This window comes from Crocodylus porosus, unplaced genomic scaffold (assembly GCF_001723895.1).
Source record: "Crocodylus porosus isolate Cpor-Errol unplaced genomic scaffold, CroPor_comp1, whole genome shotgun sequence".
NCBI lineage: Eukaryota > Metazoa > Chordata > Crocodylia > Crocodylidae > Crocodylus > Crocodylus porosus.
In genome coordinates, this window is record NW_017728950.1 from 12,177,047 (window position 1) to 12,192,254 (window position 15,208).

The window sequence follows — 15,208 nt, forward strand, 5'->3', positions numbered from 1 at the left end:
AGGGGGCTGGACTCGATGATCTCCCGAGGTCCCTTCCAGCCCTAATGTCTATGAAATCTATGAAATCTATGAAAATGGCAGCAGCGGTGCTTTAACTAACCAGCGCAATGTGCTATGCTTCTGAGAGCTGCTGTAATTAAATCACCCCCCTCCCTGCTCCCACCCACCCTGGAGCACATATAAAGCACCCTGAGTGACCATGGCATTCCAGATGAAGTCTTACCAGCATCTTATACAATACCATTAATACTCCTCTGTTTCTGTGCAACTCATCATCCATAGTGACCTCAAGATCTTTCTTTCCTCCATGGTTGCCTTTACAAATATTTCAAATGGTGTCTTCCACATTGTACTGCTTTGCATTTGTCAGTGTTACGTTTCACCTCCTGTCACAATACCAGCTCACCTGGCTTAATTAGGGCCCCCTGAAGTTCCACATGATCTTGATAAACCTAAACCATGTGCCATCCAGAAGTTTGGTAACGGTTCTGTTCACTTGTCTCAGATAATTAATAAATATATACAACAACATAGGATCTAGTCCTGAAATTGAGGCACCTTATTGTTCATCTTTACCAGGCTGAAAATTGATCATTTATTTCTGCTTTTTGTTTTGTTAATTGGATGATTCTCTGAAAGTTTTTTAAGTAGTCATGGGGAAGAAAGTAGTTTCCTTAAGAGCCTTTTGTGTGAAACCTATTCAAAAGCTTTTTGAAAGGCATTATATTATACCAGCTGCTGGTTCTTTTTTCATTATCTTGTTGCAATGCCTAAAGAAGTATAGTAGAATTGGAAACGCATGACTTTTTGTATTAGCAAAGCCACCCCAGCTTGTTCCCTAGGTGTTTTCCAGTGATATTTTTAAGCATTATTTCCAGGTGTCTCTTTGGCCCACTGAGTCCTCATTACATGTACAAGAGAAGGAAAAGCAATTTGTCTCCTATTTGTTAGATTAAATTTGTAGCGCTGAAATGCAGGGGGTTGTTTTTTGGAGGTGGGTTTTGTTTGGTTATTCAGAGACAAACTTGGGTCCCCACGCTGTCCATCTTCAGCTTATAATTTACTCTCCAAATTCAGTTTCCAGGCACAGTTGTGACAGCTGACAGATGTTTCGTGTCAGCTGCTGTCCAGTACTGGATCGCACAATCGGGAGTATTGGTCGTGTTCTGTTCTTGAGTTTTCACTGCCTCAGTCTGTCGCTTAGTTTCTCAGCGAGTCAGTTTCCCTATCTGTAATTTGGAGGCAGTAATGCCCACCCATTCGAGATCTACAATAGGCAATTCATAAATGTGTGATGAAACTTTGTGAGCTACATATCTTTCTTTAAACGACCATTTCTGTGGATGCCACTCCATGGGCCATGGGAATAACCACGTGCAGATCCTCAGTGTATTGCAGAACTACAATACACTGTGTGGGAGAAGTGTGGATCTAATGGTAGCATCTGGCTTTACATCTCAGTCTTTCACAGCACACTCATATCTACTGTACCACCACATTAAAATCATCCACTCAGCACTTGCTGCAATCACCGTTCAGGTTTCAGTTTCATGAAAGGATTTGCTAGCTTGACTTTTTAGCTGTCAAATTGGTTGACAATGCACATTTCCAAAACAAAAGACAGAAAACTAGAATCTAAACAGAAGCATGTTTCAAAGTAAGTGTTCTACCTCAGGAAGAAAATGGTGACATCCAAGTAGGCAATGAGGTGGTTTTTGTGGCTTCATATTTCAGAACCAGCTGATTAAATATATATTTTACCATATTTCTTGAGATATAAGGCCCCTTCCTAGCCCAGACCCTGAATCTATTCATTCCCTAATCCAGTAGTGCTCAAGCTTTTGGCCCAGATCGAGCCCTGTATACCAGAATCAGGGCCCACAGCTGGCCCTTATGCATTTAGATCGTGCCCTGGGGCCTGGCACCACTTCTGCCATGGGAGTCCAGCACTTCCCCCTGCCAGCCCTGTGTGGCAGGGTTGGGGCCTGGAGTGCAGTGCCACCCTATAGCCTATACTACCCATATCATCTATACTACCCTGGCACATATCATCTAGTGCGCAGGGCCTGGGGCTCTCCACAGGTCTGGAAATTTGGCAGCAGTGGAGTGGTACCACTGCTCTACCACCAAATTTCTGGACCTGTGGGGAACCCTGCAAGCTGGATAACATGGCCCTGAGAGCCAGATCTGGCCTCAGGGCCAGGGTTTCAGCATCCCTAGTCTAATCAGTATAGCTCTCATCCAACACCTGACTCACTCAGATTTCATAGTCTTTTTTTACTGGACCAGTTGAGTCATTAAAATGAGGACATATAGGTTGGTTAACGCATGGAACAGCAGCAGCCCTTATCCCCTCCTAACATCTTCACAGAGCCTATCAACACTTGCATGGTCAATAATATTTAGCTGGCATGTGTCAAAATAAAAATGTTCATTGAAGTGGACAGAGATTATAACTTAGAAAAATCACAATGTGCATTTCATGCATGTGCTCATTCCCCTTTCCTCAGGATCAGCTGCTTTTTCTCTCTTGAAGCTGCAACCCACTACTTCCAGCTCTTTCCCTGGAAGGTTAGTACCAAGGGGGGATCACATCCTATGAATTGACTGGTACATCACAGGGGGGTAGGCTAACCTGAAACAAGCAAAACTTGAAATCATGCTGAATGTCCCTTTTAGCACAGGACAGTCGAGTATAGTGCTGAGGAAAGCAGAATTTACTACTTTTGGGCCTGACCTGGGAAGGTGATGAATACCTGCAGTTCCCATCAAGATCAATGGGAGCTGTAGATGCTCAGCAGCTCTTTTTGTAGGTCACGGTTTAAAGAGAGATTTCACAACATCCTTTGACAGTCACCTTTGAAAGGAGAATCTCCACCCTGGTGTCCTTTCAGTTCCTCTTTTTCCTGGAGGTTTCTCATTACATGGATTCATGGAAATGGAACAAGGTGAAGGTTGTAATCAATCATGTCTCAGAACCAAAATGTAATCTGGTTCTGTTACACACTCCCCTGCTGATCTCCTTGGCGGTATTTTCTCAGTAAATGAAATAGAAACTCCAAAAGAAGCACCCTAAGTACAGAGTTTTTATAAGGACCCCTCCGGCATTACAATGAAATAGAAAAATATGCAAAAATGCAAAAATATGCACATGGGCACAAGGTGTCATGTTCATGTTTAATGTCCTTCAGACAAACTGAACCCCAAATCCGTATACTTTAAGTAGCAGAAGAGGTTACGGCACTAGTTGACAAGAGAGAGGAAATCCTGTCATTTTTCCATCCTTCACAACTGCTCGACAAGGTTGCGGATTATTCTACTTCATACTTACACGGCGCTTTGTTTTCATCACACTTTACACAATTAGGGTAAACCTTCAAAAGTGATTTAGGAGCCCACATCCTATTGAAAGTCCCTTTGAAGGTAGAACTTTGGCTTCCAAGTCAGACATATTATCCTTGCTCTGATTACTTCTCGCATGTGAGACAAGGCGGTGGTGGTGATGATGGTAGTGGTGATTTCCATTTTCACAGAAGGGGAATATAAGAATGAACAGTCCAGTGACTGGTGTCTTTAGGCTACCGTCATATCAGGTCAGGAGTGTCTCGTTCCCCATTGTGCCCAGTTTCTTGGACTGTACTCATTCCCAAGCTGGATAGGGACAGAGCAAGTATTTAATTTCAGATGTGGGGTTTTTTTGGATGTGGGCATGTGTATCATTGGGCCTAAAAATACAGGGAGGTATTTAATGATGTGTGATCCATATCAGGCACTCAGCACAAATCTGTGGTGTTTCTTTTTTGCTGAAGGGTAAATCTGAGTTACTGGAAGGATAGGGAATTTACCATGGTTATAAAGTGCCTACATCAATGGCAGGTACGGGAACTAAGTTTGCCTTCTGCTTACATTATTGAAAAAGGCTACCCTCACCTCTGGAAACAGCAAAGTCTATCAGAGAGGGTGTGAGACTAGAAATCAGCTTGAGCTCTAGCCTGGGCTCTGACATCAATCTGGTGTGTGAGATTTGACAACTCAATTGACCTCAATTTCCCATCCCACTGTTTGTCTTGCCTGCTAGTATTGTAAGCTGCTTGGGGCAGGGATGGTGCCTAATTATACCTGCAGGCAGTGTCTAGCATTACATGGCTCTAATCTTTGTTGGGCCAGCAATAAAACTAATTGCTGTATGGTGCCATATATTACATATGGATGCATCACCATACATTCATGGAGGGAGTTAAAGGAATGAAAAGATCCTCCAGAACAGTCACAAAGTCCTGGCTTGACCAACCATTGCAACCTGTAATAATAGAAGTGCAAGGTTTGGTCATCATAGCAATTTTCCTGAGTAAGCATTGGTACAGTTAAGCACTCTTATATTTTATTAAACTCTAGCGGTGCACTGGACCCATTCCCCCAGGCTGACCTTGACCCTGCTTATTATAGAAAGGTTCATTTTTGACAATAGCGTGGGTGGGAAACCTTCTCTTCAGTATTTCTTGACTCTTGCACTTGATTTTACAACAGTAGCATTCATTTAACAGGAATGTGTTTAACGTTGATATCTATTTATACAATAGAACGGAGAAAACGTAAAGCTGAGACTGGAGATTAAACTACTACTGAGGTTTTGGTTTTGAGCTTTCGAAAATTATGAGGAGATAACTTGTATTTCTAAGGGCTACAAAACCAGCCTGACTCATGTGGTTTATACCACCATGTTCGTATACAATCCCTCTAGGCTTGCCTTAAGCTTTATGATAGTTTGGCAGGATTTCAGTGTTATCATACCAGGAAAAGTGTTGCTGGTATCACAGCTATGTTACTCCATGATCCTTATGATATATAAGTGTTAGCGTAGACATTGGCTGCATCTGCGAGTCACTTGCTGCACAGTAGCTCATCACTACTGTGCAGTAGCATCACCAGGCACAAACCGTAATGCGAGCTACTGCACACAAAGCATCACTAGGCAACTATGCTGCGAGGCTACTGTGCAGTAACAGCAGTTACTGTGCAGTCATTTAGTACTTGATTATGCAAGCACTAAATGACTGCGCAGTAACAACTGCACAGTGGGAGGCTTGTGTAAATGCTCCCGTTTCCTACTTACATCTCTCAGAACAGAAGCAATTATTCTGTATGTTGGCCTCCATTTTTCCCCTCCCATTCTCCCACTTGCCCTTTATTGCAACCATTCCTCCGCCTCTCCCACCGCTGCTGCTTTTCTTCCGCTTCTCTTTTTTCTCAGCATCCCTGGAAACTCTCCTAGCATAATACAGCCTACTGCCTCATTAACAAACATAATACTTGGGCTGGAAAAATAAACTATTCCTAGCCCTGCTCCCTGGTTGAAGGTGAACATCTGGTTTTGCTGCTTGAAGGACTGTGTAGCACAGATCCACGTCTAGACAATCTGCAGCGTCCCAGCTGAGGTGAGGCAAGGAAACTGTCTGTGAGCTGGCGGGTTTCCTGTCACACACTGCTGGTCTGCAGTGTCAACATCGATCTGCTCAGGCTTTACTGCAGGCTTTTCATTGCTCGCTCGGTGCTCTCAGTGCAGCTGGAGAAGCAACCAGGAGCCATCTTGCTTTTACTACTTCTGTTCTGGACCTGGCAAGCTCTGCAGCAGTAGATACAATAAATGTCTGTACAAATAACATTGCAGGGACTGGTGTCTGGGTATGTCCATTTTTTGGAAATGGCCCTCACTTTACAAGCACAAGCACAAAAAATATTAAAATATGATATCAAAATAATAAGTAATGTATTTTTCCATAATTGTATGACCAGAAAACTCTGCCTGATTCCCATTTCCGTACCCCGCCCATGCAAAAAAAGTGTCTGGAGTGTTTCAGTTGCTAAATTGCTTATTTCCATATAGGCTTGCGCTCCCAACTCATTTCAATGAAATGTTTTTCCTTATCAAGTCAGCCTTTCCTAGACCTGAGCAAATGATGTTTCAGCTACATATGGCTAAGAGGTGTGGTGTCAGCGAGTAGCAAGAGAAATCTCAGGTGGGAATGCTCTTGGGACCACCTGAGTGAAATACTGCATTCTCTATTGCCTTTCCCGCTGGAAAGGGCACAAGAAATCCACAATTTGAAAGGCAGCAGCTGGTTTCAGCTAAAAACACTGTCCCTCTGCTGACACTTGTTTTGTTTCATTTTCCTTCTGCAGTGGCTAAGAAACCCAGGCCCACAGCATGAGAAACGAACTCTGTTTGGAGACATGGTGTGCTTCTTGTTTATAACTCCATTGGCAACCATCTCCGGCTGGCTGTGTCTGCGGGGAGCAGTGGACCATCTGCACTTTAGTAGTAGGCTAGAAGCTGTTGGCCTCATTGCACTCACTGTCGCACTCTTCACTATTTACCTCTTTTGGACCCTAGTAAGTGCTGATTTTTAGTTAACTATCGCATAAGAGGGAGGGGGATGAGCTCATTTTGATCCCAGGAATGCCAAGTAACATTATGGAATAATCCTATAGAATTAAAATTGGAAATGGTCACCTTTCCATGACTCTTTTGGACTGCTGGCTATAATTTAATAGAGACTTGCATCCTTGCCATAGAATTCTGTAAGACCCCTGTACAAAGACTGTCATTTTCTATTACATTCTGTAATTTTCTTTTAGTTATGTCTGTAGGAAACCTTGTAATTTCATCCCAATTAAATTCCATTAGAGCTCCTGCATAAAGGCAGTTTGCCTTTGGTATTTGGTAATTACCGAATCTGAAGGCCCCAGGGGATGGCAGGAAGAAGTCAGTGAGCAACAGAGGGGAGAAAAGTTCAAGAGAAATGCCACAGAAGTGAACTGCCATCAAAGCCATTGGATGGAACAGGGAGAGGTACAAGAGAGCCCTGCATGTTTAATATGGCTGCCATGAGGCAGTGGCATAATAAGTCCTCTATTCTAGTTTTGATTTTTGTGATCTTACAAAGAGTACAAAAGTTGCAGATTCAATCCTAGTAGAACATTTTTACTTCCCTATATACTTAGGCTTCCACCTATTTTGCTGTTGAGTTTACTACAGAATCCTCACTTTTCTGTGGAGTAATGCATGAGCATCCAAGTGTCCTTTTAAAAACATCAATACAACCAACCTCATTTCAACTCCCAAAAGGTTGTGAATAATATTTTCCAAATGGGGACAGAATGTAAAGGTTGGTCTATTATGAGAAAGTTGGCATCAAAATTAGCCATATTAGCACCGTGTGGCCAGCAGGAATCCATGCTAAAATGCAAATATTCACAATGTGTACAGACTTTAAGAGGACACAACACTGAGTCCATGCATCTGCAGAAAGCCAGATATAACAGCTCTGGGAAAGGAGCAAATTGAATTAGACTTCTGGCCAGTTTTCTAGCATTTTACAGAAACCTACAGGGAGCTCAGAAATTTTGCTGATGCCACCTGTAGTTTCTTTTCTCTACTGCTGCTAGAAACAATATAGACAGCAATATTTCCTTTTGGCAAGTGCAGCTATATTCCATACTAGGCCACCCTACCAAATAGGTGGCACTCTGCTTTCAGGGGGCAGTCTGTTCTTACTTCCATCCAGCAGGCTGCCATACAGAGGTTGCAGATTTCAAATGATCTTCAGTACAATTTTGTACTGCATAAGTCACCCTGGGAGCCTAAATGCTGCCTGATTTGATTTTTAATTATGTGTTCGCAAATACCATTAGGATTTGGGACTATGAAAAAGTAACTCTGCTTAAATATTTGGGTTTAATTATTCATGGTGCACAGACACTTCTGTCACCACTCATTAAAATAGTTACAGTGACAATTTAAACTGCAGCGACCGAAATCTGCTTGCCCGTTGCATTTTCAGTGATAACAAGAACATATATTTAAATGTCACTTCGTATTCATTTCACAATAAAGCTGTCTCCTCCAGGAATATGCAGGGAAGTGGTGTCTTAGAATTTGTTAGGTGCTCAGAGACTAAAGTGATGAGTTAAATAGATATGTTATAAATACCTACCTCTGTGTATTTCACTGAAATAAAGTACGTTTCTTGCCCACTGCCCAGCAAAGACAGGACTGGTCATATGGGACATCCAGTTTCTCTCTTAATCTATTATTAAGGCCAACTGGTGTGCTAATAAGGCCATGTGATGTTCAGGAAAGAGGAAGGGAACAGTGGCTCACAGCACAACAGCAACCCCTTCAGTATGGTAGGGAGCATATCTGAGGTGCTGCTTGAAGCATTAGTACAACCTGTGATGTAGGGGCTAGTAACTGCACCATGACTCTACTTCCCACCTACAACCTCTACACCTGCCAAAGGCTTTGCAAGACATAAGTACATACGCAAAGCAATTGCTGCGTTTGCGTGAAAGGTGAACGATACATACAAAACATTTTCAAATACATTCTTAGCAAAACAGTAAATTCTCTAAGGTAGGCCAAGGTGATTAGCGGCTTTGGTTGCCTATGTTAAAAGGGTCTGATTTTCAGTAGTGCTGACCACTATGTCTTGGAAAGAGAGAGAGAAAGAAAGAAAGAAAAGCAAGCCTCTTGGATCACCTCAGATTTTTCAGTTATCAGTTACAGTTACAGTTACATTTGAAACCTTGACTTGTCTCTAACTTTCTCTGCAATGCTACCCACACACACATTCACACAGAATGACATACACATGTGAACAGAATTGAAAGCTTCCACAGCTGCCCCACTCCAAGCTGAAGTGCTCCATTAGGATAGAGCAGGGAACATCTTCATCTGAGGGAGATGTGTGCTACAAGTGTAACCTGCAGTCTCCTTGAGGTTTTGGGAGAAGTGAAAGAAATAAATCTTTGTTTTCCTCCCAGAAAATTGGTTTACTTTCACTGGAAGCACAAGCTGGCTCATATGACTTAGTTGCAAACCGCTATATTGCAGTGAACCGAGTTTAATGGGTTGAAAATGAGATGCTGTTTTTGGCAGCAAGGAAGCTATTTCACCCCATCCCTAAGTTAAGAGTCAAAGTCCACCCTGAGACAGACTTGCAATTCCTCTTTCTTTACTTGTTGTCTCTGCAATCTCTATACAAACACACATAGCTGTCCCCAAGCAGAAAGCTTCCAGACCAAAGATTTCTATTTAAAGCAAGAGTTTAGGGCCAAATGGAAGTTTGACTTAGCCCTTGCTCAGTCTCTCTGACTCCTGCAAGATGGGACAGAGTATAAATCAGAGCAGTTGTTCCTCAAGGGTTTGAAACAGTTGCTGGTGAAAAGTAAAAGGTTTATCTTAATGATTCCACAAAGCATACGTGAATTTTAAAGATGGATTATTCCCCCCTCCTTACTCCCCAGTGCTAATAGCAAGGGCCACAGACTTAATCCAGTCAATGATACATATTAAAAAGTCTGTGCTTTTGTAGCACCTCAGGAGTTATTAGAATAGCTTCTCTGCAATGCAATAGTAAGCAGCTGTGGCTGTCGCCAAATTTCAAAAGTTGACATTACTTGGAAACTGCCTTAAGGCAAGAACCCATGGTAAACAAGCTGTCAAGCTTAACTAGGATATCCTGTGAAAATGTCTTAAACAAACAGCTTCAGCATGGCGCAACAATGCAGCTACTCCTGAAAGGACTTTGCTTGGTACTTGTGTAAAGCAGTCCTTGGGTTTTTTCATGGTGTTCACTTCAGCAAAGTACCTCCATCAGATTTGCCTAATGTCCATTGCTACTAGCTCATCCGATAGAGACCATTCAAAGTTCCTTGATGTTAAAATGGCAATGCAAAAAAAAAAAAAGGTATACAAAGAGACCTTTCAGTGAGAGCCTGGTGGAGAAAAGGCCCCCGCAGCTTTTACCACAGTCAAGGTTAGTATTTAAGTAAAAATGACTTTTACCTTGTCTCTACTAGGATTTTACATTGAAATAGCTAGCTGAAGTAATCTTTCTCAATAAAAACAAACATCCAGAAGGACATCAAGCTCTATTGAAGGCATTTGCATTACTTAAAAAATAGAGCTAGTTTACATTCCTCAACCACCCTAGCAATGAGCACCAGGATTGTTCACTTCTGGCTCTTCCCTACCAGAAAACCAACCTGAGGACATGTCATGTAAGCAAACTTCCTTCCTGCTCCCAGAAGGAAGACAAGTGCCTCACCTCTACATGCAGCAGCTTCATATGACCCCATAGTTCCTGGAGAGTCAACACAGGTGGCACAACTGTTTAAAAATCAATGACAGATGATGGCTAGATCATCCTCATGTGCAGTCTTAGTAATCCAGGTTCATTCTGTTGTCTGTGCATAGCAGCTCCCCTTATCAAGATTATCACCTAGTACCTTTCAACCCAATCTTTTCCAAAGCCCTGAGACACTGAAATACATAAACGCTCACACTGGGCACATGTACACAAGATGCTTTACTGCATGGCAGACTAATTTGCTGCACAGTAAAATGTCATTGGCTACATGTATGCAGCATTAGAGCACCAGATAGACCTGTCATATGCAAGTGGTATCCATCAGCGCAGTAAATTACTATGCTTAAATGTATGTGTAGATGGTGACATTGGGGATTGTCACCTGGCCTGTATTTCTCTCTCTCTCTCTCTAATTCCATCTCTCCACACTCATACTGCACGCCCCGACCATGCTTAGTGAAAAAGTGTAGGTCGCCATCCTGGATGTTAATCTAGCTTCAAATCCATTTGAAACACCAGGTGTTAGTGCCTTTTCTTTGCTAGTCATCTCCACTTCCACTTGCAAAGACTAAACAGAAACGGTGGCACTGTTAGCAGAACTTGAGTCTGGATCCAATTAAATTGTGAACCAAGATGGACCATTTTTAGTATAGTGAAAATTCTTGAGGAGCCAAACCTTGTTGAAGACCATAAGTAGCTTTAAAAAGAAAGTCAAGTACACCTGAATTGAGACAACTCATGCTAACACAAGAAGCCCTGCAATTCTGTTCCACAGTATGGTTAACACCTCTAGTATTTTCATGCAATCGTGAGTCTGACTCATTGACTGAGAAAAAGGGGAGAGGAAAGAGAGCCTGAACCTCCACTAGTAGTTATGTATGGCCATACCTTTAAAGTTACTTGCAGAGCTTCACCATCTATTCAATGACATTGTCAAGTTGTCAACATTTAGCATTTAAAGGAGCACATCAGCTAGGTTTGTTTTCAAATGGTAGGCAACTTATCCCTTAGAGAAGTGGGCCTGATTACAGAATAGAGGGGGACGGGCAGCTAGTTTGATAGATTCTGAAGACTACCAGCAAAAGGGAGGCGAGGCTGGATTGTAGCATGAACTATGTCCCACACTCATCCATTTTTCTCCTATCAGAAACTTGGGGGAGAGGCCATTCAAGAGTTGTCTTTGGCCTCTGATGGCCATCTCCTTGCTACTGAATTTATCCAACTATTAGGCTCCAGGATGGGAGAGTTCAGCAAAGAAAATCGCCAAGAAACAAATCAGTGAAGTGGGTAAATTGTGCCAGAGGTACAGAGATAGTGGGGTTGACGGGAGAATAGTTGGTTTTGTTAGAAAGGAGTTGGTAGTATAAGAAAGTGGCTTCTTGAAGCAACTAGCAAAGGGAAGACTGAAAACAAACACTAATTCTGAATGCAGTTCACTACAGGTAGGATGCATTTTTCATACTAAACGTTCATTTTAGGACACAAGATGTTTCTAGATTTAAAGCATCTTTCCCCTCCCCTTTTTTCTCCCAGGTGTCATTTAGGTACCACTGTAGATTATACAATGAATGGCGTCGGACCAATCAGAGGGTGATACTCATAATCCCAAAGTCTGTCAACGTTCCTTCGAACCAGCAGTCCTTGCTGGGCCTGCATTCAGTCAAAAGGAACTCAAAGGAGACAATCGTTTGATTTCGGCAGTTTCTGCACTGGGGCCATGCACTAAATATACTTTCTTAAACCCGGTGGGGTCTGATTCCATCCAGAACCTGGTAGTATGCTATTCTGATTTATAAACTCTTTGCAGAGGAAGGAATCACTGTTTTAATTCAAATCATGGATGCTGCAGTCATATGATATTTGCTAAGCTGCCAAACATGTTTATTTAGCAGATACTGTATGGAATTCTACAACCTTGTGTTAATAGCTGCATCATCAGTGATGCAAACCCTCATTTTTTTATTATTGTTTAAAAATATTAAACTATGATAATTAACAATGCAAAACAAATGTAAAAAGTGCTTTCATTTTATTTTTTGTTTGCTGTTTCTGCAGTATCATTTTTTGAGGTGGTTGGATGGGACACAGTACTGTATTTTTAATTTTTCTGAACCAAGAGGATGGCATTACAGGTGGATATTCTGTTACAGTTCATTTTATTTTAAGGACATTTTATACTAAATAACTTGGATTATTAAAACAACTTTTTTTGTTTTTTTGTTTTTTTTAAAGGAGTAGTGCATTCTACAAAATGACATCTCTAAATACCATAATCATTAGAAAACAAATATACGTTCTTTGTTGTTGGTACATAAGGTATGATAGAAAAATATTTTTAATAATAAATTTAACGTACGGGAAAGAAACATACCTCATGAATTGCTATAATCTCCCTACTCAAAAAGTGTTAAGTTGTTTAGCTTCCAGAAAGGAATTCTATTTACAGGGTTATTTTTCTTTGTGTTCAGAGGGAGAAGATTAGTGCAGACTTTGGTGCTTTAAATTATACCAGTGTAAATCCAGCTTTAACCAAGTTAATTTGTATTTACACAAAGCTGAATTTGGCCCTAACTGTTTAACATCAATTTTGTAAGAGGAATTCTGCAGTGGATCATTAGATGTTTTCTAGGGAGCCCAGACCTGTCTTGCATAATAATTAGTGTTACTCTAGAGCTGCTGAACTTTCAGCTCAGCAGGTAAATTTAGTGAAATGAATATAAACCCTGATCTCTCATTGTAGTATTGAGACTAAATCTGTCCTTAAAAAATGTAAGAACAGCATAGTGTCATGACCAAACCCAATTTGGAATGTGACTGCTAATTTTTTTTCATCTTGGGTGGCATTTCCTACTTTCAGCCATGCATTTTTCTAAGCATCAATTAATTCAGTAATTTTTAGGTTTGGGCTCAGAAGGGAAACGTACTTGCGTCAAAAGACTCATTTGGTAGTGAATGCTTCAATTGCTAATAGCTACTAACAAAAGCTGCTGACAAACCAGTGACACATAACCTACTTGCAATTTTAAAATATGGATTTCTGGAGCGTGACATATTTAGAAGGTAATTCCAACATCTGGTTGGTTTCACACCTCCTTTTATTTTCAAACTAAGCACAAGGTGAATAGTAACAAAGGTATTGATCTATATTTTAAGGTGAATCAACCTGATGTGTTTGTTGCCAGCCAAGATAGCCATTTAAAAATGGTGCTATAGCAAATGCATACACTCACAAGCTCCTCAGCAAGTTGGTGCTGTCTTCACTCAAATAATCTGAGTGAAGACCAATAGATGTTTTCCCCTTTAAGACATGTATTTTATATTCCACATAGTCATCATTCCTTGACAGAATATTAGAAGTTATACCATCTATACTCTTAACTGATCTTCCTCTAGTGAAATAATGCCCATTTTGCCTATGTCACACTACTTTCACCACAGTGAAACAGGATCACTGTTACTTGTAAATCATGGACTTGAGCCTGCAAATCTATATTCATGTAGATATAGATTATGGTGGATGGTTACAGGACACTGAACTATGTTCAATAAGGAATAAGTGTGATTAAAAAAAAAAAAAAGAGATAAAACAAGTAATGCCCAGACTTTAAAACTGCAGAAGTCTGTTACCTTAATTCAATAGTGACTTAAAACTTGCTTCTCCTTTTCTTCTCTAAATCCATAAAGTTTGGCTTAAGAGCTACAGTATCTATAGTCAACAATTACTTTCCCTTTTCTAAAGTATGAACTTGAACATGCATCACAAGAGAAATTATTTACCAGCAACTGGAGTTCTCTGACATGTCTCATCCATAAGGGTGCCCCGACTGTGGGCATGCATACACCTTAGTTACCTGCCCAGAGATCCTTGGCCTGAGCAATACCTTTAGGATATTGCATGACCCTGCCCCCATCCTGTGCAACACAGGGGCTAAACAGTAGTGCACCCCTTTCTGCAATTCAGCTCCTCTTCATCGCCTCTTCTAAGGACAAAACACTCCTGTTGGCATCCTTGGCTGGGTGCCCAGGGCAGAATGCTGCAATTCCTCACTGATGTAAACGGAAAGGTTCTAGTATCAAAATCACCTTGGCCATATATGGGCTTTCAGGATCATCTTGTGTTATGCCTGCAAAATCAAAGATATAGGTGGGAAGGCATATAGAAGGATTCTGAACCACAGGATAAGGCAGATTTTGGGGCACTAAGGCTAGATACAGACCTTCCGTGGAACAAAAAAAGGAGCAGCAGTTCTTGCTAATATCAACACAAACAAGTTTCCCTTGGGTGACCCTGATCTGCAAAGATGAACCAGATCCACTTGTGCTGTACAGAGATGAATGGGCTGAGGAGGGCTGTCTTGGAGAACGGGGAAGTGCCCTGTGAACACCCAATAAACCACTTCCATAAGCAGAACACTTCCCTGCACAGAAGGCAAGTCTCATACCACCTGACCTTCTGATGAGAAGATTGTGGTAACATGGTCCATATCCATCATGAAAGCATTGGAGGAAGACTAGGCAAGCTCTGGGTACTTCCCTGAGATCACTGTGGAATCTCACCTCCTCTGGTACTTGGAAGCTACCCCGCCTAGCAGAGGAATCTATCACAGTGGTCAAAGATGGATGCAAAAGGAGCAGGGGCAACCATGAACTAGTTGTTTACTTGGTGAGAACCTCATGATATGGAAGTAGGCACGTCAATTGAGAGATTCGAATCAGGTCCCTTGCCTTAAAGTCTCTTAAGAAGTCATCTTTCTAAGGCTTGAAAAATTGATTAGTTTGCATGGGTACTTGTAAGATCACTGGTACTAGGGACTGACCTCAGAACTACCTTCAATAAACAAGGACGAATCAAGATTACTATGAGGAATGAAAACTATAATTAATTAAAGCAGAGTTAAAATAATGTGCTTAATGGTTAGAAAGGTCCCTTAACCAGAGGTTTGTGTTTAGCTTAGTTCTCACATTCTGCAGTCTATTTTAACATTTTAAGCACAGAAGATGGCTTAGTTAAGGAAACAACTGAGACAGGTTCTTCCCTATTCGGTATAAAGGCAAGA

General features: G+C 41.4%; 1 protein-coding gene across 3 annotated transcripts in view; it reads left to right on the forward strand.

Moving 5' to 3' along the window:
* The window catches only part of MARCH3 (membrane associated ring-CH-type finger 3), a 115,263-nt gene extending 102,894 nt beyond the window's left edge, over positions 1–12,369 (forward strand). For all 3 annotated transcript variants that reach the window (XM_019555299.1, XM_019555301.1, XM_019555300.1), the window contains exons 4-5: positions 6,181–6,390; positions 11,685–12,369. In XM_019555299.1, the coding sequence (XP_019410844.1) occupies positions 6,181–6,390; positions 11,685–11,843 (369 nt within the window). In that variant the 3' untranslated portion in view covers positions 11,844–12,369. The remainder of the gene's footprint in view (positions 1–6,180; positions 6,391–11,684) is intronic.
* The last annotated feature ends 2,839 nt before the right edge of the window (positions 12,370–15,208 follow it).